At 31.8% G+C, this 16,402-nt stretch overlaps 2 protein-coding genes across 32 annotated transcripts in view; one reads left to right on the top strand and one right to left on the bottom strand.

Annotated features, from left to right (window-relative positions):
• LOC121126854 (plexin domain-containing protein 1) overlaps positions 1-10,320 on the top strand; it is a 48,951-nt gene extending 38,631 nt beyond the window's left edge. For 12 of the 16 annotated variants that reach the window (XM_071892428.1, XM_040722207.2, XM_071892423.1 and 9 more), the window contains one exon: positions 3,409-10,320. The gene's annotated coding sequence lies outside the window, so the exon portion shown is untranslated. The remainder of the gene's footprint in view (positions 1-3,408) is intronic. The other 4 variants (XM_071892426.1, XM_071892430.1, XM_071892434.1 and 1 more) reach the window with 2 other exon arrangements.
• LOC121126852 (uncharacterized) overlaps positions 1-16,402 on the bottom strand; it is a 178,810-nt gene that overhangs the window by 11,919 nt on the left and 150,489 nt on the right. For 2 of the 16 annotated variants that reach the window (XM_071892419.1, XM_040722198.2), the window contains one exon: positions 12,613-12,720. The exons of 1 other annotated variant lie outside the window; for it this stretch is intronic. In XM_071892419.1, coding sequence (XP_071748520.1) covers positions 12,613-12,720 — 108 coding nt within the window. Of the gene's footprint in view, positions 1-11,494; positions 12,288-12,337; positions 12,550-12,612; positions 12,721-16,402 lie in introns of those variants that run through there. 13 more of the 16 variants (XR_005867242.2, XR_005867243.2, XR_011783040.1 and 10 more) reach the window with 13 other exon arrangements.

Here is a 16,402-nt window from a genome sequence, read left to right on the forward strand (position 1 = left end):
GCCCCACTCAAACTGAGTATACTGATGAACTGAATGTAAAATAAATTGCAACTGATGGTGGATCTAGGTTTTGGGATTTATTGAATTGTTAGTACAGAAAGAAGATGACTCCTTCCTTAAAGAAGCTGAATTTATAGATTTTGATGTGTTGGAAATAAACACTTTGAAGTTAGGTATACCGACATACAATGTTTCCCACATTACTTCAGAGATGGGCCCCAGAAACATACTGATAGGAGTTCAAATACTCATTTAAATTGTGAAAAAGCTTGGAAATTTAGAGGTGCCTTTAGAATATATTGAAGAGGACAGTAATAAAAGGTTTATTATAGATATTGCCGGTTTGAAAAAAATCTTGGAGTTTCAATCCACTCATATGTTTAAGATACAAGCTCTGATATCTTTGGGAAAAGTATCTAAGAACGACCTCAAGAAATTGCTTTCCTTTTAACCATGCAACTAGATATCGATAAGAGAATATAAGGAATATTTATTGAATCAAATTAAAGGAAACGACAAAATACATAGACCCACGACATCATACGTCCAGGTTCAAAAAGTTAAAAAAATAACAAAAAAAAAACCACAGCCAATATCATCACTGTTTCTGAAAATACAGAAATTTTCTAAAGACTAAGATTATCTGATTTGGAAGACATTGGCGTTCCCGTTTTGACATAAACAAAACCAAAACAAACAAAATTGAAGACTTATGATTTAAGAACTCAAAAATCTTTTAGGGCTATCAAAAACCTATGGTGGAGAAACTAATATAGAAATAACTGCTTTTAAAACCATTAAAATGTCTCATCTTACAAGTTACCCAACTGATGTCTATAATACTGTAGAGGATTCCTCTTCAAGGTCTTCAACAACAGAGGCTAATGAAAAAACAACTTCTGAGTCAACAATAACTGAGCCCTTTAATGACTCGTCAACACTCTCAAATACAGTATGTAGTCACAATACGCTCACTGACACTGATTCCTTAGAAACACCGGAGATGGCTCAAGAAAGAAATAATTAGACAAAAAAAGGTGTTGATGACACTGTCTAGACTGAGAATTGTCAATACACCTTCAAGGAGTAACTATTTACCTGCAAGGAGAAAGAAAACTTAAAACCACTAAGCATAATAAGAAAAAACACTGCGGCCCCCTTTTAGGTCTATATGAAACTATCATGTCTAGCTTATAATGTAACTTTTTAGGAAAAGGCCGTCTTCAATTATTTGAAATCTACCAAGGCTAATAGAAATACAAGGTTAGACCATAATGTAATCGGGCTTCCTAGAATTTTCAATCTGATGTATTGTACCAACTGCTGGGCAGGACAGGCAGATTTTCACAAAAGATGCAACTAGTCATAGTCTATGACGGTATTATGGCTAGAATTTTTGATTTAATGTATCGTACCGACTGCTGGGTCAGACAAACAGATTTTTACATAATATGTAACCACTCATCTACTGTGACGTCTATATTAAAAGCGTGGTGGAAGTTAAACAGCAGTCGTTAACGTGTTATGGTATAACCTTGTATTTCTATTAACCTTGAAATCTACAAGCTGTCCTTAAATTGTAGCTTTAATGTATAAGAGGGTCGGTCACTGGTTTAAAAAAAAATATCATTTTCCCCTCAGTCTTATTATTATTTTTTTTTTTTAGTCAGCTGCTATATCAAAAGCATCCCACCTATCTCGAGGAATATTACTTTTAGTGAAAAAATCTTTTTCACGGGTGCTTATCGAGTCAAATGGCAATGGTTATTACATAAAGTTTCGATAGTAATGATATTAATTTAAAGGTAGACATTCACCTTTCAGGCGAAGTTTTGAGAATTTTTGCATTATATGAGGGAAATATGGGCGGGTTGACTTCTTTCCAAATATAATCTCTGGAATAAAAGAGCATAACATCTTAATTTTATAGGATCTAAATGTTACTTGACCAATTGGAAGGGACACGTTTAAATTATAACGATTCAATAAATTTTTTAAATAAACACGACCTAGAGGAATTTATTTCTAAGTATTGCCTTGAAGACTCAGTTCTTTTTGATAAAATAAATAATCCGTATATGACGTATTACAAGAAAAATAAATCAGGGCAACTAATGGGAAGCAAAGTCGATTATATTCTTGTCTCATCAAACTTAGCTAAGGCTCTCATAGAATTAAGAGCTTTTCCATCTCACATCTCCGATCGCTCACCAATTAAGAAAAGCTTTTATATCTCTATGCTAAAACTTCTAATATATTGGAAATTAAATGTGTCAATCCTCAATGATATTTCACTCGTAACGATATAGAATAAGTTATTGACGAATGCAGGAACTTGCTTGACAATAAAATACTTTCCCCGTGCTTCGTAGAAGAAAAGTCAAATAACATTTTCCCTGGCAAAGGTGTAATTGCTGCATTGGAACAACGAAAGGATATAAACCGTCTTCAAGAGCTAAAAAAGATGAATGATAATGGAATCGATATTCAATGTGATCTGGATAATATTATTCGAAATATAAACTAAGGCAGAGCAATAAGATCTAAATCAGAGCTGATTGAAAAAACATCAAGTGCCCTTCTCTGCCGAAGAAAATAATATTGAAAGTTAGAAGAAAATTGTTGCTTTAAGATGGGAGAATGGAGAGGTAACATAAGACTCCACATAAATTAAACAAGAAATCTTGTCTTTTTACTCGAATCTTTATAGATATAGTGACTGTAAAAAACAAGGTACCTGCTCCTTTTGTTTCAGATAGAGAAAGTACCTAGAAGAGGTATCACTGCAGTATTTTGATGACGTTGGGAAGGATTAGCAGAAAATTTTTTATTGAAGCAGGCTCTATTGCCCCATCTCATCCGAAGAAATACAAAAATACATCAAGTATTATAAGGAAAAATTTAAATCTCCAGGGTTATCAGGCTTACCATCTGAATTTTATAAAATATTTGTGAAAAAACAGACTTCTGAAGGGCTAGTTCGGAAGATCTGTTAACTCATTATATTGTCTGCAGTCCTTTTATATACTAAATTTATTTACTCACGTTTCTTTCTTCATGTCATTATCTGTATTGAATGTGTCAAGGACAATCAAATTATTGTCGATTGATGAATTACACTAATGAGTAACGATTATCGCAAAACATGTTTTGTTTAAAAAAAAATGTGAATTATAATTGAATTACTAAATGACTAACTGATGAGTCTAAGTCTAAGGACATTGTCAGTCATTTTTTCATTCTACTTCTGTTCGAATATAACATATTTAATTTCTATAGAAATTAATTTTATTTATCTTATAATTATTAATATTTGTTTACTTGAATTTAAACAAAAATAAGTCAAACTTATTTTGTAACCAATAGTGTACAGAAAATATTCATAATATTATTTTATTCCCCTGTTAGGATGTCTAGAGGAAAATGTAACCTTAAAACGCAAAATAACAATATTAAATATGACTTTGTACGTTCAAACTAACTCTGTATTTGCAAATATGGCAATCAAGTTATTGGAATGCCAAACATAGCATATTAGAGTACAATAATAAATTTGGGAAATAATATCGGACTAGAAAAACATTAATAAATCTTTTAAATTATAAGTTTACACTAAAACCTAAAGGATTCCTGAAGGGGAGAATGATTTCCCACATATCAAAAAATATTCAATCAAGAACTGAGAATGTAAAAAATAAGGCAAGCTTTTGTGCAAAAATTGCTATTGACTTCTGCAAGACATTTGATACCATTTTACATGGACATATTTTGAGAAGAATAAAGAAACTCCTTCCTAAAAGATTTTTCAACTACTCAATGTTTCTTTTATTCAATGCTATGTCAACTTTTGCATTCGGGGATTAAGAAAGTGATCCAATAGTTTAAAAAAAAAAGTTGCCACCATGGTTGTCCTTCAGCTCCTTTACTTCTGCAGGGATGAAAGATCTTGGGCATACCATAAGAAAGAAGTTTGGTTGGCATTGGAGTTGATTTTGAAACGTCAAAACACATTGATATGAATGCTCATGATATCACTTTAAAATTGTAGGCAAAGTAGAAAAGTAAAAAGGCCTTGTACACAAACTGGACTGATATAAACGTTTTTATTAATTCTTCGATTCACAAATAGAAAAAAATTTAATCTGAAAAATAATTCACCTCTTTAATCGCCAAATTGTTCCTGCAACTCTTTATACAGCAACGTATAGTTAGCCGAAAAGGTAATTGACGAAGAAAGTTGCTGGCTTAATAATCTTTTTATGTAAGCTATATAGTTGCCATAAAAAAACCCAAAAGTCTTTTAGGAAAATGGTTGTATTTGCTTTCTAGAATTATTCAGAAAATTTATCAAAAGATTAAATATGTTTAACACAGTTATGGATGCATTTTCGAGTTGCCAGCACTCCATATTTTGAGATATTACACTGATTATGACTGAACATAGCTGGAATTACAGAAATTTTTTTAACGCTTTTAATTTGATTTGGTCTCTTCTTAAAAATCCAAAGTGCTCCTACAAAAACAAAAGCTATGGAATTTGCCTTATCAAGCTGTAAAATCATGATTGAAGAGAAGTTGGCAGTAGTGGACCCTATCAGAGTTGAAGAAATCGAAGTCAGAGCTATTTTGATCGCAATCGCAGCCAGATATTCTGGCTTCTCCATTAGGATTCCAAGGGCATATCAGTCTTCATGGAACAATGCAAGGGACATATTACACTACTACCACTCATTGTCAGATAAAAACATAAAATTCTTGCGCAGTTTAATAAAAATTTATAAGAAATTTAAAAAGTATGTTGGATCTTTAAATAAAAATCATTTTGTCATTTTATTTAAATATATGTAACTAATGCTCATCTTTGTATGATTTTTTTCATATTTTGTTAATTAATTTATGGTCGAATTTTATGGAAGGAACGTTTCGTTAAAAAATAAATTGATTACTAAGATCATATATAACAATTTTTCAAGATGTTTGGCTTTGGCTTAAGGAATTAATTTTGAACTAAAATGTTTATGTATGTATATTTATTTTTTAACTTCTTCGAGTAAATATAGTAATAACAAAATAAATCATAAAATTGACATTCCTGCTAGTAGGACAACTACAAACCATCTTAATGGATCTACTATATAATGATAGAATAATCTAGCAAACCTCTTTTCATAGGGCCCTCAACTTGTGAACACCAGCCATGTTCAAATTAGTATACAAGTTTGGGTCAATAAGTCTTTGTATTTGTTTATAAGACACAGGTTTTATTGGACCAGAAATAATTTTTTATCGTAACACAGTCTCTTTTAAGCTCTATACATTTTGTAAAACGTTTCTGCAATGTTTTTACCACTTCCACAAAATAAATTTTACGAGTTTGTCCATATAAAAATTTGTTTATGAGATGATTTCATCATTTGAGTCAGAAATCTTTCCACCGAGCTATTTCTTTAAGGTTGGAAACCAATTGATTGATTTTCCTGTTATTTTCATGTAGGCTCTTAAGGCTCAAGAAAAGGTTATGATAACATTTTTTGTTCTACGATGCCATGGCAGCCTTTAAATAGCATTCTTTAGCATTTCAACTATAAAATCTGAGGGCCGGGTGTATTTTGAATATTATAAGGGTTCTTTGATACTTAGGGAAACAACGGTGGAATAATTTGACCTGCCCACAGACCAGCAGCTCACATCCCGTAGCAGAGGTGTATTCTAGCAAATTAGGAGTTCATGGTGTATAGAAATAAGGCACAATGCAGTTTAAACTGTATTTTGGCTCGGTACTTGACCTTTAAAACCTAAGAGCCAGGGTGTATTTGTGGATATTAGGAGAGTTTCTTAATACTCCGGAAGTAGGAACGGAGAAATTTAACTTGAATCGGGCCCATCAGTTCACCTGTACAATCCGTTGGCTGAGGTATATTAGAAGGGTTACTTGGTGCCTATAATTGCGGCAGCAGTAAAGTTTAAATTGTATTTTGGCATAGTACTTCAATTGTACAATATGAGGCTGGGATGTATTTGAGATATTAGATGGGCTCTTTGATGCTCAGGGAAGCAGCAGTGGAAGATTTAAGTTGACTCGGATCTAGCAGTTCGCCTGCACAGCCAGTGGATGGGGGTGTATTTTAGCATATAAAATGGGGTTCTTTGTACTTATAAACACAGTGGGGGTAGAGTTTAAACTGTATTTTGGCCAAGCACTTGACCTGTACAACTTTAGAGCTGGAGTTTATTTTGGGATATTAAAAGGGGTTTTCTTGTTCAGGCAACCAGCGGGTGATAAATTTAACTTGATTTGGACCCAGTAGTGTACCTCCACATCCCGTGGTTCTGGAGGTATTATAGCTTATTAGAAGGGTTACTTGGTGCCTAGAAACGTGGTAGCAGTAGAGTTTAAACTGTATTTTGGCGTAGTACTTCACACAACATCATGAGAGACAATATGTATTTTGGTATATTCGGAAGGTTCCTTGATTTTCAGGGAAGTGGCTGTGAGACTGCAAGTTTGGCGTCTGACCTAGAATAAAACAACTACTTCTTCATCGCGTGAAAGAAGAGTGCCTATACAATCCCAATATATTAGTATACTCATACTTATAAAAGCAAAATGAGAATTATTCTTAAAATTTTAGAGTCTTTATTTTTTTTTTTACTAAGCAGAAGAGTTTTTAATTAAGTTTTATTTCTTAATATACCGGGCAAACAAATTCTAGTGTATTTGATAAATGTGTAAGGTATTATATCAGTTTAAAATAATCTTGACATTTTTTCCACTTAGTTACTAATTATTCTTAATCTTTTCAGCTAAGAAATATCTGCAAACTATGTCTATCTCTAGTACACTGAGACCCCATTGACGAATAAGTGAGGCAATACGGCTCCGAGAAGCGTAAAGTCGATATTAACCCATATAAAGTCTTCTCTTATTTTGTAAATATGTTCACCATCAATATTTGTTATTTCAACGTACCTCAACAAATGTAATTTCTTAGGGATGATATTTAAGTCCTTTAACTTTTCAAATCGACTAAGTACTCTAGTTTTATAAAATTTAGCATTTGATTCCAATATGTAAATAATTTTGTCTCCGTTTCTTTTCAAGGTATCTGATGCACAGGTGGAACCCTAAAGCCAAAGTGTTGATCTGAGCTTGCATATCTAAAATAATTGAATTTTTATTAAATTGATTTCCTTGTTTATTAAAATCTGAGTTTTGGAGATGTAAATCGTAAGGCTTGTTACATGTTCTGAGTAATGTCAATATTGTTTCTAATAGATTGAATCATATGTCTTTGGATCCATAGGTAAAAATTGTGGGATAATTAGCAAATAATATTTATTTTAGGGTGTAATTCTTAATTTTAATCCATAAATTTTCACCTCAAAGTTAATGTTGTCCCATAGAACCTTGATAGCGATAATTAAAAATGATAAGGATAGTAATCTCCTTGCCTTGCTCCTTGGAGTATTGGAAACCTGACTGTATAATATGGTAAATCTATTTTTGATATAATTGCATAGTTGGCCGATGAAAAACATCGTTTTTCGAGTCGAACACTTTTTCAAAATCTATAAGCAGTGTGGTGTAGGCTATAGGATGCTTCAGGCAAAGAATGTTCGTCTTTTGTAGTTTCGTGCTGTAAACTTTCGCCGTTATACATATATTATCTGTGACTTAGAATGTAGGCAAATCACTTCTGTTAAAAGTCTTAAGTAGAGAGTCATATGTCAAGTGACCAGTTACAATTGACAATTTCGAGTAGCCACACCTGAGTTTTCAGGTTCTTTTAAATATATATGGCCTACTCATAGCCACCTCATTCATCCAGGGATTAATTATGTCCCTGAGGAACTCCTGGTTTATCTCCAGATTCAAGTTGAGATTCTGAGGGAAGGAATACAGCGGAGTTGACGCCAAGGGCCATGATGGAAGAGGGGCTTGCACCACGTGAACGTTGTCAGATCTTGTCATAGAAAAAATGAACCAATCCAACCAATATAAAACCGTTCGAAGTCCTTCATAATTAGAAACAACATTTATTTAATTTGAATGCTATACATCCAAATTTTATTAAATGCCCTAATTTCAAGTTCTTTCAAGTTAAAAAATTAATTACAAAGAACTTTTAGTGAGGAAGACCCATTTGACGCCTGAAAAAATAAGTAAGAAGATACATTTTTGCTATAATATATATATGAGGCGAAACTTCGTGGAAAAAAAAATCCTGAAGGGAATCTTTCTGCCACCGCGGCAAACCCCTCGTTCCTATTGTATTTGAGGGTGTTCTGGATGAAAGGTGGAATATCTTTCAACAAACATGTTTTCACGATTCCTTTCTGTTCTTGAGAAATAAAGAGGGAGAATTCAGAATGTAGGAATATTTTTATAGATTGTATTTAATAAAGAAATTGGTATAATTTCCTCTATACTAAAATTGTTTTTTTTTAGTATTAAAGATATTGTTTCCTTGCTTATAATATCACGAACGAAACTTTTTATGAATATTTGCTCTTGAACCATTTCAATCACAGGGGCTATTTGCATGTTGAATGCCTTATAAAATTCAAATGGAAACCCCAAAGGATCAGGTGTTTCATATTTCTTTTCATTGCCCCTTATTGAAGTTTAAAATTACTTTTTGCAAAATCGGTGTGTCCAACTCTTTTAAAATAGCCCTATTTCCAGTACTCACGACTTGCTTTCTTATTTTACTACCATCATTGTGCTTTAATATCAGTGATCTTCACGAAGTAGTATCCTAAAAGGTGCCAATGATAGCAAAAATCTCATGCCTTTTTGGAAGCAGAGTCTAGGCACCTTTATAATTTTGTGTAAAAGTTAATCACTTCCCTTGATATTTTAGGAGTGTTATTAAATATCTCTCCTATTGGTAAACCAACACTTGAAAGTCTTTTATATTTATTCATGGCCTTTATACTTTATGAGGATTTTTCCTTCTGATTTAGCCAAAGTATTTTTATTTTTGTTAGAAAAAATCATTACTCCCTTTCTCTCGTAGTCAATAATTTATTCTAGTTTCGACATCGAATTAACACAATCATAATTCATTCAACAGCATAATCATCTTTGAATCTGTTTCCAATTTTGGCTCTCTCTTTACTCTCCCGGTTAAACACCTCTATTGCCTTTAATCCAATCTGTTAGAGACAATTCCACGAAGGCAAACTACAATTAATACTTCTAGTGCTATAGAAAGATTTTTTTTTTAACAAGCCATATGTTAACAATTTTCATCACTAGTCATTATGGTAGTGTATTTCACAAATGTATCAAGTTCCCTACATTTCACAATTTCGGAATCTTAAAGATATTAATATCTTATAAACAACGTCCAATGTTAGTTTCCATTCAATCCCGTTTTGCTGTGCTTATAATTGAATACGAACATGTAAGACTACTTTATTCTGGTCCGGTCAGAAATTATACATTACTCCAGTCTCGTTATTGGATCTTCCAAGACTCATTTTATTTCAGAAAAGCTTTTCATTTTCAAAGGGGGTTGAGGTTTGAAGATTATAATATGCAAAGTTTTTAGAAATAAATACCAAAAGGGAACATTTATATGGGAAAATTTTGTAAAAATGAATTATTGACAAGAAAGGAGTGTATCTTACGAGTGTAAAATCTAAAACTGATTTCAGTTTTTCTCTCAGTAGTCTGAATTCTGAAACATCTGTTGTTATAGTAATTCGGGATTATTATGTTTTAGAGTCCTTTTTAACCTCAAAACAATAACCGAAATTTAAAACACGATCAATGAAACTGATGTAAAAGTGTTTTTATTGATACTTTATCTTGTTCTGGACTTTTAAAAAAAGCAACATTTTTCTTTAGACTCTTATAACTTATTCATCATTCATAGATATAAGGAATCTTTTTATTTTATTATAGAAAAATATTATATGATTAATTTGCTTCACGAATCGACTTGTTTTTGATAAAAGGACTTTCGAAGGATTCATTTATCTCATATGATATTTTGGATACTAAATTATCAGACCATAAAGCTATCCAGCTGATATTACACCCCAGTTGAAAGAGCTTCTTGGATTCTTAATTCAAGCATAGTAGACGATAGTAGACTACCTCAAAGTTAATGAAGCAATAATATCCATAATTCTAGAAACACATTACATTGTAAAAAATGGCAATTACCTTTTCTACTTTGTTGAATCAATGCTTCGAAAAATCAAAGGAGTGAGTAGGCAAAAAGGAGCCTTTTGGCAGTTCAGAAGCGCAAATATTGGAACAAATTGGAATCGATCTCAAATAGCATATTGTCAGAAGAAAAAAAGAAAGCTAAACTAGACAAGACTTACAGAAAGGATGATCTGAAATACAGAACCAAATTTAAAATTAATCAAAGACACGATTTATCACACTGTAGATGGCAGTGTACGAGACAATACAGATCAAGAAACAAAACAAAAAATTTTAAATTAATTGACGGCAACAGCCTGATATTGGACAATCCAAAATACATATGTGAAGAGATTCACAAGTTTTACTCTAAGCTATACTCTTATTACGATTGCCAAAATGATAAAAAGTGCTCGAGATGCACAGCAAATACGGCTTCCTTTTTTGAAAAACTTAAGGCTGAACCATATGATCAGTTCAAGATATCAGAAGTGGACAAAGATAAGACCGAAACGCATCTATCATTTTCGGAAATTGAAGACGCTATTCTTAAAAACTCTAAACGGAATAAATCTCCAGGGCCTTCAGGCTTCTATATCAGAAAGGATTTGGTGACTTTATGATAAGGATGGTTGGATCCATTCTAGCAGGTTCCCTTACTGTCATCAGAAATGGAAACCAAGAGACATACTTTAAGAACAAAAGGGGAGTCTGACAGGGTTACCCCATATCTACAATTCTCTTCAATATCGGCATTGATGGAATTCTGCAAGAAATTCATCGAGATACACAAATACCTAACAAAGCTCGGTATCTATGTTACGCTAACGACTTGACTTTAATTGTGTGTGGGAGTCCCCTCGATACGTTTTCCGAATCTCTACGGAAATAAAGCACATAGGGTCTTGGTTTGGGACAAATGGATGCCAGAAGAATAACACAGATATTCTTAAGACTATTGAGCGATCCTGCATTCTCTTCAGGAACTTGAATCTAAACGTTTGGGACACACTATAGCATGGAACACCTATGCTGTTCCTAGAGAGATACATAGTTTAAGAGTAACACCATTCACAGAGAAAACCTTTCAAAAAATAACTCTTGTTAAAGATTCATTAATCAAAATGGACAAGAAAAATAATATTCCCTATGACAGACTCCATGCTCCATTGAGGAACGGAGGACTATCCTTGAAGGATCTAGGAGAAATTTGGAAGGTTCTAAACTTTCATTGGGTCAGAAAGATATTGAAATGCAAAGAGCCCAGGTTCTATGTTCTTGATAATTTTCTGGAAGTAACTTCTTATAATTTTTGATCATTATTAAGACACATAGAAAAAATATGCTTTATTTGGTTAAATTCATTTTTTAGTAAAAATGAGTTAACAAGGTTTACAAACTTATTTACACAATTTATATTGATTGCCCAATGATTAAAACCGAATGATTATGTTCTCCAAGAGTTAGAACGAAATGAAGATAGAGAAAAGTGAAGGAAGATACTTCTAACTTGAGTATCCATCTCATGAGATGTTCCAATTTGGATTCTAAACCCTACGATAGACGACGGGATAAAAATTCATCCAAGGAAAATTACCAGTATTCATAAAGGAGAGACTCCTTCCATGGAATGAGATGTCAGCATCGAAACAATGAAAAGATCCATTCATCCATTTGTGTTCCCCAGTGTTATCTATACACGTATATATGTACACGCATAATAGATGTGGTTACCCACCTTTCTTAGCAAGAAATGAATAAAGGACCATGGATTACATCTAAATCAATACACATATTTAGAGTTGCAAATTTTGAAGTATTACTCACGTGAAAGAAATTGTAGTCAGAAGTATGGACAACGTTCTTTATTTATTTTCCAAAGCTCTTTATTTTTCAATTTTTGAGAAGAAAACATGTATGTATTAATTAACATCTCAGAAAATACCGACAGTTCTTAGTATTTACAACTCACTATGCACTTGAATAGTGCATTTGAATAGACATCATAAAAATGTATTAGACAATTATTTCTTTGTGAATAAATATGTAGCTTACATACAGTCTTTGATGACAGCTCTCAATTTGAAGAATCATGCATGTAACTAAACGTTCAAATCCATTTGTACTAATAAAAAAATTTAAAAGTTAAGTTGGTTCATTAAATTGCATACGCACGTATATTTTCTCTCATTTTCTTATTATTGCTCTTTAATTGGTATAACATTTTGGAAAGTTTTAAGTTACTCTATAAGGATAATAATCAAATGGAAGAAGATATGCCTCAACAATGATGTGGAAGCACATCCGTGACCCCACCTAAAGTCTTTTTTTTTATCTTGCGTCAATTGTATTTCTTCTTTATCTCATAGTAACAAGTTTAATTTCTGCTACAAATTCAGATAAATAGTATCTAAGTATAACAATTTGACAAAATATTTTAATCACAATACCTTTAATTCTTATAATTTCAGAAGAATGTCTGCTTCGAGGAAAATTTAGACCAAATAAGTATCCACGATGATTCTGAATTTTCATCCCCTTGACCCAAGGATCTATTTCTGAATAAACCAAAAATATATTATTATTACATTGGCAATTTTTTTTGGGAAAAATAATTGTAAGAAATGCAAAAATGAAATAAAGATTTCGTATATATAGAATAACCCCACTTAGGATATCAAAAAAATAAAATCTATTTGTCATGATTCTTGAGAGATGGCATACCCAATATTTCCTTTTGGGGGGGGAGGAACCACGTTGTTTTGAGATAAGAATCATGATAAACTTGAAGGTCCACGGATTTTTGGAGATCAGTGAACTGAAATAATCCTCTGTCCAAAAAAAAAATCCGAATTACCTTTGTTCCTTTTTACTGGTCATTGTCGAAGTCATTGTTGTGTCTTGATGAGTTTGAGGAGACACAAACTATTTATACAAAAGAATCCAGGAGGACTGAGAAGAGAAGAGGAAAGACATGGAGGAATAACACAAGGATTGTTTAACAGGAAGAATTATATTCTTATTAATACAAAACACTACTCTGAGATATATATAGAATACATAACTATTTATACTTATACAGAGGTAAAGACAGTACTTAACAAATATATATATACAACAAATAAGAGAATAAGAGGGAAGGAGACACAAATACATTACAGTTAGGATGGATTCACATCGATCTAAAAGTACCTGATCTCCATTTCGCTTCGTAATCTTGACCGAATATAACTTGTTGACATGTAAACTATCAATTATTAAAAAAAATACTTTTAAAAAAAATCTATGATCTTATCTTCCATATGACCTAGTTTCAGAATGGAGAATGATAGGGAATATAGCCATTATTCATTTATCTGAAAAGGACATATCACTCTTCTTATAATATTGTTTGTTAAACCTTGAACAGATTCAAATATTCGATAAGGATATAGACTGGCATGGAAGAACTGGTTCGAAATAATTCATTTTAATGGTTCTAGAATATTTTCAACAATATAGTTTTTCTTCACAAAAATATTTATATTTTATTAACATTAATTTTGAAATACTAAGTAGTTATGATTCCCATTCATGTTACCTAAATTTTAAAAGATGGATTACTTAGTTATTTGCCCTAAACATAAGTCATTGTGTATTGAAGGATTGATTAATCATTTCATTTTGAAGATGTTTCAACAGCCAGCTCAAGAAACTGGAACTTTCTGGATGCGTTTGGGACAACGTTTCCTGCTTATTACAGTGTATTATCAAACAGTGCTTCTAAATACTGTCCTTGTGGGCATAGGACATATGCACATGATTTTTTAATCACATAATTTTTTTAAATCAATTTCTCGACTAATACATCTTGAGATTATAGACAAACAGTATAGATGTGCAAGTTTAAAAAAAAATCCATACAAAAATTTATTTTAAGTTATCCATTTTTTGTTAAGAACTAACAAACTTGGACCATATGTAGCTTTATTTTTCTCATCAAAATCATTATCCATATATAATATATTATAATAATATTCCGCCGAAAAAATTTAATTAATTATGAGTCTATATTTAGACATATATATAAAATATATTAGACATGAAATATACAATGTCAATGTTAAATCTTTAAATGAAGTAGCAAAACGAGGACCCACGTGATAAACAGCTAAAAAATGTGATTGTGCATAGTTTTTTTTGTCCGCTAGAGGGACTGATAAGTTATTCTTTTGAAAGATAATTAGGAGGAGTTAATATGATCGTGGAATAGATTTTACTTTTAGAAGATGCTCATTGAAGGTCCGGAATATGCAAATTGAATTGTTGAGTATAAGGTGAAAGATATCATATGTTGACTTGGACCTTAATGAAGATTAATTAGAAGTATTAACTTCCTTTTTGAGGAGTATCAGTATGCCTCAAGCAGTTTAGTTTTTCGTGGTAAGAATGAGCCGCATTGTGTGAGTATCAAAAATAATTTACTCTTTAGTTTTAGTTATATTTTCATATTCATTAACTTTCTCATTCATAATGTATTTATTAGTCTTATTCCTTACTGAAGACGAACTTAGAACTCAAAGAAATTATTACTGGAACAGTTTCATCAAATTCCTTTATGGGAAGATACTCACATCATACATGTATCAACATCGGATAGTACCCTTGGTTGTTAACATACTCATTATCTGGAAAATGGCCTTACTTTGAGGACACATAGATCTATTGATAATCCATTTAGCAACACTTACAATAGATCTATTCATGAGTGACTGGAAGGTATAAAGATATTTCTTGAAAACCTCATAAATGAGCATGGCGTTTTTATTCCTGGAAGGTTAGTTTCTCATTTGGACTTCAAGATTTTTGATTCTCCAAGTCATTGGAGTAAATATATCATCTACTATATATATGTTCAATCATGCCAGGATTTTGGTTATGGAATATATTATTGTAAAAATACATTTTTAAAGTGTTTGAAGGTTGCATGTCCACAATTAGGAATTTGGGGAAGGTGGAGTGACGTTTTTGGTATATATGTTACGATCTTTGGAAACTTAAGCCACCTTGCTTAGGTACTCCAGTCTAAAAAATTATTGAGATGACGTGACACAAAACATTGATGGTTCCATAAAAAACATTTGGAATGTTTTCAAATGCAAAGAAAAGACTACAAAACTCGACTCAGTTGTGCTAAATATAATATGGATGAAGTTTTATTGTTGAGAATGAACTTTCTGGAGACTAAGTTTAAATAAAATTGAAATAAAAAAGAACAAATATGCAGATGGAGTAAATTTTCCATAGACAAACATTTGAAATAGTTGTGTTGAAAATTTATATCTAAAAACGTTAGTAAATAGTTGATTAACTTTTATCTCGATCCTAAAAATTATTATATGTTCAAAAATTAAGACCTGTGTTTAACACATTGAAGTGAAATTTAAGGCCACAAAACCGAAATCTCCGAATTATTTATCTTGTTGCACAGGTTTATCGAATCATTATGGGTTCTTTACAAACATAGGAAATCTGAATGCTCAATAATCATAAACTATATTTCATATTAATTTACTTCTTTGATTAAGCATGAAGGGATGATTAGGAAGAAGTATTAATCAATAAAATCCAATATCATCATTCACTTAAAATGACTAAAATAAAGGAACTCCAAAGTAAACTTCTACACGTCCCATCTATTTTCTTCCTCTCATCAACTCCGTATTTTTACTTCATTCAGTCCTTACTGTTGACAATTATGTATAATATATATCATGTAGGAGTGAGAAGAAAAAATAAATCTTCCTTCAATTAAATAAATCAAATATAATGAGTAATCCAACATTGAGAACATCAAGGAAATAATGAATGTAGATACATCCTCTCAATATTCATACAATTATATTGGTCAAAGGAGAGGGTAAAAGTTGAAGTGAAGGGATTCAGAAGATTCATTTGAAATATTGGAAGGCATTGGGAAAAGAGGGGCGAAAAAATATCAAGACTTTGGAATTATTATTTGTATTACAAATTGAGTTTTGAAGTATACATTAGTCAAAAAACTTATAACTCTTTAATATCGACTACTAACCTAAAATGATATAAATGGGATCAATAAAGATTTCCCAATTAGGTGTTTCATTGAAGATTAGCGGCACAAATGTTTCATCAAATTCCTTAATGGGAAGATACTCATATCATACATGTATTAACATCGGATAAAATCGTCTCATGAAGAACTTGCATACTATATACAAGATC

Source organism: Lepeophtheirus salmonis, chromosome 12 (assembly GCF_016086655.4).
Source record: "Lepeophtheirus salmonis chromosome 12, UVic_Lsal_1.4, whole genome shotgun sequence".
Taxonomy (NCBI): domain Eukaryota; kingdom Metazoa; phylum Arthropoda; class Copepoda; order Siphonostomatoida; family Caligidae; genus Lepeophtheirus; species Lepeophtheirus salmonis.